The sequence below is a fragment of the Leucoraja erinacea genome, chromosome 13 (assembly GCF_028641065.1).
Source record: "Leucoraja erinacea ecotype New England chromosome 13, Leri_hhj_1, whole genome shotgun sequence".
NCBI classification, from domain to species: Eukaryota; Metazoa; Chordata; class Chondrichthyes; order Rajiformes; family Rajidae; genus Leucoraja; species Leucoraja erinaceus.
The window spans coordinates 34,895,271-34,907,012 of NC_073389.1; the positions used below are offsets into that span (position 1 = coordinate 34,895,271).

The following is an 11,742-nucleotide window of genomic DNA, read 5'->3' on the forward strand; positions in this document are numbered from 1 at the left end:
ACAGAATATGTAAACATAGTACATGGTAAACAATATGATAAACGAGAAAGAAAAAGAAAGAGAAAAAAAAAACTGTGTAGCCGAGCCAAAGCTATTGTAGCTGGCATTAAAATTGGATTCCATTTCAAATGCAGCATTACAGTGTGTTTACTTGCAGTGAAATAAGTGCATTCTCTTTTACAATTGTTTGCAGGCAAAGCAAACAAAGTCGGAACAGCGCCAAGAGCAAGCGGCTGAAAAAATGTTGAAAAAAGCAGCAAAAGAAGTATATCAACTGCGAGGACAAAGCCAGAAGGAACCTTTGCAGGTTCAGTCTTTCAGGTACGAAGGAGCACATTTTAGTGAATGGTTATGTGTGCATTTGTGGTACAATATTTATTACATCGAGGCATCACTAACAGTTCCTGAAATGGCAAAGGTTTTGGTCTCAATGGGGTTGACTAAAGTTCAGTTAAAGGAAGCAAAACATCCTTTCAGTGCACTATGCAGCCAACATAAAGACATGCAAGTGCCCGTGGCTACACCTTTCATTTGTAGAAAGTGGGAGGAATTGTTTGATACGATACGATACAACTTTATTTATCCCAGGAGGGAAATTAATTTGCCAACAGTCATAAAAAAACACAAAATACATGAAACATGAAATTAAAGTGACAAGTGGAAAGACTTTGGGGATGTGCAAAGATTGAGGTGGGGGAAGGAGAGTCAGTCTACCCCATATAGAAACATAGAAAATAGGTGCAGGAGTAGGCCATTCGGCCCTTCGAGCCTGCACGGCCATTCAATATGATCATGGCTGATCATCAAACTCAGTATCCTGTACCTACCTTCTCTCCATACCCCCTGATCCCTTTAGCCACAAGGGCCACATCTGACTCCCTGTTAAATATAGCCAATGAACTGGCCTCAACTACTTTCTGTGGCAGAGAATTCCACAGATTCACCACTCTCTGTGTGAATTTTTTTTTTATCATCTCGGTCCTAAAAGACTTCCCTCTTATCCTTAAACTGTGACCCCTTGTTCTGGACTTCCCCTACATTGAGAACAATCTACTTGCATCTAACCTGTCTAACCCCTTAAGAATCTTGTAAGTTTCTATAAGATCCCCCCCAATTATCTAAATTCTAGTGAGAAGTAGTAGTACCCATGACAGAAGGTGGAGGAGTTGTAGTTTAATAGCCACAGGGAAGAAGGATCTCCTGTGGCGTTCTGTCCTGCATCTTGGTGGAACCAATCTGTTGCTGAAGGTACTCCTCGGGTGTCTTGGAGGGGGTGAGCTGTATTGTCCAGGATGCTCCGCAGTTTAAGGAGCATCCTCCCCTCCAAGATCGCCTCCCATGAATCCAACTCCACCCAGAGGAAGTAGCCAGCCTTCCTGATGTTTGTTGATCCTATTGGCGGCCGCAGCCTTCTCCCTGCGGCCCCAGCACACGGCAGCGAAAAAGATGGCACTGGCAACCACTGATTGGTAGAACATCTGGAGCATCTTCCTGCAGATGTTGAAGGAGCGGAGTCTTCTCAATAATCCAGGCGTCTCTGTCCCTTCTTCTACAGTGCCTGAGCGTTCCTGGGCCAGTCCAGTTTACTGTCCAGGTACACTCCCAGGTATTTGTACTCCCTGGTAAACTGCCCATCCACATCATTGATGGGGAAGAACACGATCTGTCAAGTGGATGAGAGAGTTAGTGGAAAGGAACTGGATGGGTCTTTGTCCCAGAAAGAAGACGAGGGCTCTAGAACCTTTCTGCTAGGGGATGAAGTGGTATAGAGACTGGACATTCATCGTAAAGATGAGGCAGTTGGGTCCAGGGAATTGGACATTGTCAAAAATGTGGAGGCCACAAGAGGTGTCCCATATATAGGTGGAAGAGACGAGACATTGGGAGATAGATTTGAGTCATGGTATGAAGAGAATTTCTTGTTCCTTTTGACCCTGGGTCCCTAAATTCTTGGTCTCATTATCTGAATGGGTTGACATTCATTTAGATAACATCTGAATGGATGCCAATCAGTCTAACGTAGGTTGCTGACCCAAAATGGCATCTATCCATGTTCACCAAAGATGCAGGCTGGCCCGCTGAGTTGCTTTGCATTTTGTGTCTTTTTTTGGATTGGTTGTTTTCTTTCCTGAGTTTCTGACTGGCCTCACATCACAGTAGTACTGTATCTGATGCTCACTGCACCCCTGCACCACGTATAGTATTGAATTATGGACCCATCCTTACACTGCAAACATCTTGAGCTTTAAATGTGACCTAGACTTTTGTTTTGTACCACAGAGAGAAGATGGCATTTTTCACTCGAGCTCGAATCAACATACCTCCTCTGCCAGCGGATGATGTATGACACTTTACTCTATTTTAACTATGAAGTATTTATCGGTCTCAATTTTACTTATGTGAAGTTACTAGAAAGAACCAGTTAAGTGATTTTTATTAAACACTTGTTGCAAGGGTTATTCTTATACACAATTTGTAAAAAGAAAAAAGGAAAAAAAATACTATATACTTATAAATATATATATATATATATATATGTATATATATCTTTATATATATATATATATATATAGATATATATTATAATTCTAGAAAAGCAGCAAGGCTCTTTTTTATCCTTGTTGTGGAATTAACATCTCTGAAGGAATGGTATGATGTAAAAGATCTAACTAAGCTGTTGTATACTGTTTTTCAGTTTCTGTGCACTCTGATGTATGTGAGCTTAAAAGGCTGGAAGATAGAAACAAGGTCAGCTTAATCATATCCATTGTAATATAGGTTTCTTATTTAAAAAATATTTTCCTTGAAGGAAAAGTCTCAGTTTTAGGTGTATTTTAAGACTATAAAGTTCTGCAGTATTTTTGGGTGCACTGGAATGAAATCTTAAGCTGGCTTTGTTTCTGTTACCTGATGTGAAAATACTGTGCGCTAATTATTAATGTTACTTTAATATGTTTCAAGCCGCATGTATTTCTTCAGCGTTTTATATTCCACTGTGCCTTTTACACTATGTTGTAACATTGTAATCTTTACCACAACTGTTTATTGTATAAAAAAATTCAGTAGTAACATCTTTCAATATTTTTACTATTAAAATAAAAAATCCTTTATCAGTGATTGTGGAGAGGGTGCAGTGAATTTTACTTGCAGAGCACAACTTGGATAAAAACCAAAACAGCCTTTTCACTTTGCAATTATTAGTGCTACCATTATTTACACATTTTATGCAAAATGTTTATTTGGCATAATATTTACTGCCTGTCATTACATCCATTGGCAAATCACACCATAAAAGTACTTGAGATAAGGTTCTAGGCTAGATATTTTTAATCCAATATCTCCATCGTTGTATCCTTTCCTGGGATTGTCCATTCCTATCATTGTATCCTCCTTGAACAAGGAACAACAACTGTGCATATGCATAAATTAATTATACCTATCTAGAAGTTCCAGCCATACTAAGGCATTAATGTCTACATTCTAGGCATTTTTGTCTCCCTTCGATGCTGCCTCACCCGCTGGTTTCTCCATATTTGTGTCTACCCAAGGCATTAACAATGGTTGTTTGGATATTGGTCAACCAGTAAAATCTTGCACCTGAAGTGGAGAATGTGCTCCTCTCACCCCTACCTCCATCCCCTCCCCCCCTCCTCCCAAGATTCCTTTTTTTCCCAAACTACAACGGGTTTTGAACCCATGGTTGAAACCTGAGCATATGGAAGTTGGTGCTGGGGTTGTATTGGAAGTCTGATGTTGAGGGAGCACATTGGGGGGAAGGGCCGGGCGACTGACAGAAGGGGAGGGGAGGATCACCAATTGGACTTTTGGGGGGGGGGGGGGGGGGGGGGGGGTGGGGGGTTGGGGGGGAAATTGTGACCAGCGTTTCAATGGACTTAATTGGAATGGGTAGGAGACGAAAAGCAGCAGAAGTAAATAAACTTTGTTGGAAGAATTCAACTGGTCAAGCAGCATCTGTGGAGGCAAAGGGATGGTCACCTTTTCGAGTTGAGAACCTGCATTGACAATCCCTTTGTTTTCACAGATGTTGCTTAACTCACTGAGTTCTTCCAGCAGTTTGATTTTTGATTGGAGTTGGTGTTGGACTGGGGAGATGGAGGGTGGGGTTTGGTGTACTGAAGACAAAGATTATTTAAATACTGACCAGGGCTGCACTGGCACAACTGTTGTTCCTGGAATACCTGAGGGTGCAAATCCCCAGGACATCTTGGTCCAAGTCTACCCATCTTGGTCCAAGTCTACCCATCCTGGCTGAAGGAGGCCTTGCGATGAAAGTTGCCAGTCACACAACACTGATTTTAGTTTAGTTTAGAGATACAGCGTGGAAACAGGCCCTTTGGCCCCCCTTGGTCCGCGCCGACCAGCAATCCCCGCATATTAACACTATCCTACACCCACTAGGGACAATTTTTACATTTACCAAGCCAATTAACCTACAAACCTGTACGTCTTTGGAGTGTGGGAAGAAACCAAAGATCTTGGAGAAAACCCCACGCAGGTCACAGGGAGAACGTACAAACTCTGTAAAGACAGCACCTGTGGTCGGGATCGAACCCGGGTCTCCAGCACTGCATTCGCTGTTAGGCAGTAACTCTACCGATGTGCCACCGTGCCAATTGTTGTGGAAGACGCATCAAAACGAGGTCTCGCACCAAGATGTACCCGATCGGTTACTTGGAAGAACGTAAAAAGCCCCAAAATGGTCATTATTACTTTTGACTCTAGAAAATAAAATCTGTCTTTTATACAGCGCAAGGAAAAGTGGTTTAAGCAATTGATTTTTTGGCAGAGTATCTGCCTTAAAGCTTGTACTGAGGCAATGCAACATTGCAACTCATGGGGTGACTTTCCCTATTTTAATAAATAGAGCATGTTGTCTGACCAGCAATTGACCAGACTAGAATTATTTATTTCCTTAATGTCATGGACTGTTTTTCTCTTACTCGTCAATCTATTGTCATGGAATCTTTTGCCCCCCCCCCCCCCCCCCTTCCCCTCTCCCTCTTAACTCATTTAATTGTGCTGTTAGTCTGCTCTAGAAAATTCTCTTGTAAATGTCATGGAAATCCTTCACCCACTTTTTCCTTCGGACTGTTGGTATCTCGGTGTACATTGGGATAATTGGAGTGCCCCTTCAGAGTTCTTGCATCTTTGTCCAGCTTTTGTTTGTATTATCACCTGCCTCCTTCCCACTATTTGATCTATAATCTGCCAGTGTACATTGTGCGCCATTCTCATTTGTACCCACTCAAGGTGATTGTATCAGCTCACTGTTGGTGGTGAAGGTTCTACGTATTTTACTTTGGAAAATATACATAAAACTCCAATTTAAATGTTGACTTTGCAAAAGTCAGCTCTTAATATGATTTTTAAAAATTCATTTAGGAGAGGTTATGACAATATGCAAGACTATCTGGAGACAGTTGTTTTTTAAGATTGTCATCTAGCGCTCCACGCTAATAAATCTCTCTGTTCAAGTTGAACTGCACTTTATTCTAACCATTCATCCCATGTCTCAGACATCAGATGCTGGTGATGGAGGAAATATGGGCAGAGTGTGGTGTTTCTGTTGATATAAGGCTGTGCCCCAGGATCAGCCAACCTTCCTCTCACTATCTTCCCAGTACATGGGAATATTTCCATCATCAGAATTTCCCTGCTGCCTCTTCTGAACTTTAGTTCTTTATTTACTCCATTGTCATCTATTTGCCTTGCATCATGATCACCCCCTAACATTTAATCTTTCCAGCCTGCAGCACCCTTTATAGACATTTTCCCCTTTTTACTCCTGCCTTAACCATGGTCTCTAGTTCTGCATTTGCTCAACTGCTGTTCACATATCTTGCTTTGATAATAAAGTTTATTTGAAGTGTTATTTTTGTATTCCTCTTGCTGCTGAGATATTTTGGGGTTTTCTCAAAGAGGTTCAAGTCTACATGTCTTTGAGGTTTTGTTTAGCCAAATGCATTAAAGACGGAGAGCTCAGTTGCGATTTTTCCCTGAGGATCATGAATCTTCTGAACTTTCTTCTTGAAAGAGCATTGGAAACAATCTTTACAAGATTTTTAAGCAGAGATCAATGGATGATAAGCAAGAGGAAGGGAGTGTCTGTGGCTGGAAGGACGGTTCCTGTGGTAGGCAGGAATACAGAGTTGAGGATGGACAGATATTTGAGTTTATTATTGTCACATGAACAAAGGTACAGTGAAAAGCCTTTTGATGCATGCTATTCAGTCAACGATAAAACTAGACATGATTACAATCAAACTGTCCACAGTGTGCAGATACAGAATGAAGGATATTATGTTTAGTGCAACATAAGGTCCAGTAAAATCTGATTAAAGATAGTTCGAAGTTCTCAGATGAGGTAGATAGAAGGTCAGGACTGCTCACTAGTTGGTGAGAGGACAGTTTAGTTGACAGATAACAGCTTGGAATAAACTGTCAGGAGAAAGTGACTGGGCTGAGACTGATCTTAGATTATGCTTGTGGCCTTGCCCAGGAAGCATGAAGTATAGATGGACTCAACGGAAGGGAGGTTGGTTTGCGTCATGCTATGCATGCTGTTTTTATGAAACATATAGGTAAGTGGATTAAAAAATAGTTGGTGCTAATATTATTCCAGATACAAAATATAGCTAATGATGACGTTTAATTGTGTCTTCATTTTCTCCTGAGATGCTGGGTGTAAAAGATTTTGGATATTTCCGGTGTACTGCTTCAAATTGCTTTATCCAATAAAAAAAACAGTTGTCCATTCTGGGATGATTATTCCAGTGTTGGAGATATAATTAAATGCATAATGCATAGTTCCATTTATGATAGCACTCCTCATGAATGATGATCTCTGGTCCATTTCTTGAGATCAGATGAACTCCAAATATTCTTCTTTATCCACATGACATTAGCCACCAGATATGTCCATCCTCTTGGTACTACCTTACTCAACTGGATGAGTGTGGGAATCTGTAAACCCGTTAAACATGTTTGCTTTGCGTGGGAGTCTACTCTCCAAGGTAAAAACGTGGTTCCACAAGGGAAAGTCGGACCATCCTGTATTTGCATCCCGTCTTAAAGGTGAGTCTAAATTTATTCCTAATATTTGTGCATGGTTACCTCAGATTCACGGTGTACTCCCATTTCACAGTAACACAGCCTTTCATCTTATGGCTTTGCAAACTCCTGTACCTTTTGATTATTAATACAATTCACTAGGAATGAAAGAGTTTTCCTTAGGCTGTGGTTCCCCCTTCTAAGGCCATTCCTAGCCCCGTGTGGTTGAACCAATGATTTGTTCTATCAAACCATTTCAGAGCAAATTCTGCAGATGCAGAAAATAAGAAATAAAATGAATTCCAGCAAATCGGGTAGTGAAAATGTTGATGGTAGGTCATTGACCTGAATAGTTAACTCTGTTCCTCTTTCCAAGTGAAGCCTGGCAGACCGACTGAGTGTTTCCAGCATTCTGTGCTTTACTTCAGGGCCTCTTCAGAAGGTGGTCTGAAAAGGGGTCCCAATCTGAAACGTCACCTATCCATGTTCTCCAGGGATGTTGCCTGACTTGCTGAGTTACTCCATCCTTTTTTGGGATCCAGAACCTACCATGCTGATGTTGCCTGAAATATTAGGAAGCTTCGCTCTCGTTAGTGAACCATTTAAATTTTTGTGAGCATTTGTTAATCTAATGCTACTGCTAACTAATGCTAACTAGTACCAGCTTAATTGCCCTCCATTTCGTTTTTAAACTGATTTAGATTCTCGGATGGGTCTGGTCAGATTCAGATTTTAATTTATATTCTCTGGGTTATTAGTTCAGGGTTCCAGATCAATAGTCCTGTAACATCTCCGATACTACCAGTTGAATATCAATTGATTTATAAGATACATTATTGCATCTTTTGAGTTTTCCAAAGTATTTCATAGACTAAGTTATTTTAGAAAGTGATACATTCGTACATAAGAGACCTTGGGTGAATCCCCAATTAGTCTGGCTTTGTGGACTAGATTAAGTGCAATGTCTTGGCCAGACACTGATAGAGCTGTCAAATTTTACTTCGGAGTCACGTGAGTGACTTCGTGAAGAACCCCGCTTCCACGCATGCGTGTCATATCGCTACACGCATTGCAACGAGTCACACAGAGGGGAACGGCGTTCCCCAAGCGGGAGAATTTGAAAGTCGGGAACAGCAGGTAAGAGACTCTGCGTTCCCTTTTTCTACTTACCTTTCAGGTGGCTGCGGAAAGCTGGCGGGGGAGACCCGTGGAGGGCGAGCAGCCGGCAGCAGCAACGGCACGAGTTTCCCTGGAGGGGAACAACCTGTGCCCGACTTTGCTCCCGCACCGGCAAAATTCACTTCTCGGCCGGGCGGGAAGCAAAGCAAAGAGGTCCCGTATGCCAGTCTCAAGCGAGACTGGCTTGGAGCAGTCGCTAGCGGCCAGCGCGGAGGCAGCAGGACAGAGAGCAGGGACCAGCGCTGTAAGTACCTGGGGTACACAGCAGGGCTCGAAACGCTCAGCGAGTGCAGCGGCACTAATGGAGCTAGGAACTGGACGTCCGGGCCGAAAACCTTCTTCAAAAGGTAAGCACCGGGGTTGGTCCAAGGGGTCCCCAGGTACAGCCGGGTTTTACCGGCTGCGGAACTGCCGCGAAGGACCAGGGCCGTGAACTCCGGGGTCGGTCCGAGCGGCTCAAACCCAACACACAGGGAACGACGTGGGAGCACTCCGGAGCCGACACAGCCCCAAAGACTGATGCTACATGGGCCTGGGGCTGTGGAACAGGTAGGAGAATTCCTTACCTTTCTTATTCTTTCCAGGAAGGCTGACGAGCTGCCGTTTCTACAGCAGCAGTCAGCCAGCAACGGAAGTCGGCACCACTGTCTCCCAGAACGGGAGCGAGTGCCAACTTCACCCCATACGGGGTGAAGGGAAAAACAGAGCCAACAACCCACAAAACAGTGGGTTGTATTAGGGCTCTGGCACTTTTAAAATTAACGGAGAAGGACCAGCCCCTTAAACACCGGGGTCGGTCCGAGCGGTTCAAACCCGACACGCAGGGAACAACGGAGAATGAAAAGTCGGGAACAGCAGGTAGGAGACTCTGCGTTTCCTTCCACTTACCTTTAGGTGCAGACATGGACTGGGTCCATGTAAGGTGCTGGCAGCGGCAGGAGCACTGGCAGTGGCAGGAGCAGCAGCGGCAGGAGCGGCAGCGGCAGGAGCGGCAGCGGCAGCCGGCAGCGGTAGGAGCAACATGGGCACATCGATTCCCGGAGGGGGAAAACATCTGTGCCCAACTTCGCTCCAGCACGGTGAGAAAATTCATTTCTCAGCAGCAGCAGTAACGGCCAGCGCCGAGGCCAAGGACTTTGCAGTGCAGTTGACTGGCTGCAATCTACCACAAGGGACCAGTAATGTGAGTACCAGGGTCGGTCCCAGCGGGGTTTTAGTTACAGTAATCGCTTCTCGGCCTTTTGGCTAAGATCAAGTGTAGTATCTGTTCTTATCAGTTTAATATCTGATACGTCCCTTATCTAGGGACCATATATTAAATAAAAACTATAGTAGCTGTTATTATCAGTTTAATGTCTTATATGTCCCTTATCTAAGGACCATATAAGTAAGAGTGCCCAGAATTGAGGGCATTAGAGTGGGGTTGACCGGCTGCAACGACCACTAGGGGCCAGTACCGTCAGTACGGGGGTCGGTCCCAGGGGTCTAAGATAAAGGAGCAGCCAGGAGCGCTGAGAGCGTTGAAGCCGGGTTAAAGAAATAGATGGAATCAGCTGTGCCAGTTATCCTCCACACCGGCCATATCCACTCCACGGAAGGAAGGACAAAGCTGGAGAAGGAGGACCGTGGAACAACGGGCAGCCAGCAGCAGCCAGCGGCACTTGGATCATCCATAGTGGGATCAGCTGTGCCCGATGTCGGCCCCGCACCGGCCAGATCCAGGCGGCCGAGCGGTAAGGCTAGACACAAATCAAGCAAGGTAGTGGACTCAGGGGGTCCGACTTTGCATAAAACCGCCGGCAACCAGCGCCCGAGAGGGCTGGAGCGGGAAGAAGCGGTGTATGGAGCCTTGCTCCAACGTGATAAACCCACAGCAGTACCTCTTTGAGGGCTGCACAATGCTTCTACCCCATCAGAGGGGAGCACTGTGGGTCAGTTCTGGGTTGACTTGCAAGAGGAGTCCGCAGAACAAAAGACAAGTGGGCAGCAGTTAAGCCCCACATGGGTACCCCGTGCGGGACCCTAGAGATCTCTAACTCTAAAAAAGAGTAGGCAGGACCCTGATGGGCCAGAGCCTGGTAATACAGCATCCCATGATCCTAACACAGCAGGGACTCTGCTGGACATGGTGGCTGATTACTTTAACCAAGTCAAACATGGGTAGACTTGGATCCAGGATGGCAATAGTATTACTATATGTCTGGCCACAAACGCCAACAAGGAAAATTTACAGACACTCGCCAGACATCTGCCACCTGGCAACGGTGAGGCATTACAGGTGCCCAGTGTAAACCAATGCATTTGGTAAAGGGATTGACGGAAGGCATCATCATAGCATACACCCGCACCCTGGACTAAACGTAGGTAACCAAAAGACCATCAAGACGCACCAGCTCTGTTTAGTAATATGCAATATGACCTGAACTACACGTGGAAGGCGGCCATTCAGCCAGCACTGGGACCCCAAAATATGCTACCATTTGCAAATAAAGAACCGTGTGTGGACAAAGCCAAGACACTGGGGCTCATCAAGGCCAGCGCAAGGGCCTATTTTGGAGCATGATACCAGCCACACAGGCAAGGCCATAAAAAATGTGGCTCATACCAGTGGCAGTGCCAGAAATCAATATTACCCTGGAAGATGCGGAAGACTCAACCTCCCACATAACTCCGAACAAGAGATATCAAACCAGAACCTCCTTTTCAAAAAACCAAGGAAATAACTCAACCACCGGTAACCATGGAGGTAGGTGGGTGGGGTTTTTTCTTCTGTTAAAATAGGGACCTACGATGGTAGGGGAGGTTGCAACGCTACAGTTATGTATGGTATATAATCGCTACAGATTCATATAATCTCAGCAGTATTCAGGGTTATCTGATAGGATTGACTCATCCCAATAACCACAGTACAACATACACCAGAAGGGCATTTTGTCCTTACCTAAACCAAACAATTCTAAAACTAGCTTCGCATTGTTATGTAAACAAAGCCATAGGGTGATGTATTTCCCCCGTTCGGCCCCATCAATGGGGTACTAGGGAAAATTCAACTACACTCGGCATCTGGAATTCTCAGAGTACCCGACTGACCTTCAAAATCATGGTATTCGGTCATACAGGGGATGGTGTTACAACCATGTTCCCTAATGAACATAGAGAAAAAAAAAAAAAAAAAAAAAAAAAAAAAAAAAATTATGGATTTATCCAGTGACTGGAGGCAGTCATCCATGCCATAAGACTATGGATTTATTGATTTGTAGAGTCTAAAAGACCCACTACACGGCTTTCGGCTGTCAGACAGGGCGATGAATCTCATCTCATCTGCACTAAGACTGTCAACACGGAAGCAGTACCTTGGACACATCAAGAAATGGGGCATATACTGCTTGGACAACAACCTCGACCAAAGGCCAAGAACTTTCTGGCCGTATTGGAATTTTAACAAGCCTCCATTATGATAATCGATGGAGCTACAGTGCCATCAATAGTGCC

At 44.3% G+C, this 11,742-nt stretch overlaps 1 protein-coding gene and 1 pseudogene across 1 annotated transcript in view; both read left to right on the forward strand.

Annotated features, from left to right (window-relative positions):
- Positions 1-2,472, forward strand: part of wwc3 (WWC family member 3) — a 166,401-nt gene extending 163,929 nt beyond the window's left edge. The window contains exons 22-23 of the mRNA XM_055644886.1: positions 194-321; positions 2,281-2,472. Coding sequence (XP_055500861.1) covers positions 194-321; positions 2,281-2,347 — 195 coding nt within the window. The 3' untranslated portion in view covers positions 2,348-2,472. The remainder of the gene's footprint in view (positions 1-193; positions 322-2,280) is intronic.
- A 7,003-nt stretch (positions 2,473-9,475) lies between these two features.
- On the forward strand, positions 9,476-9,642 carry LOC129703136 (U2 spliceosomal RNA; annotated as a pseudogene).
- Positions 9,643-11,742: the final 2,100 nt, after the last annotated feature.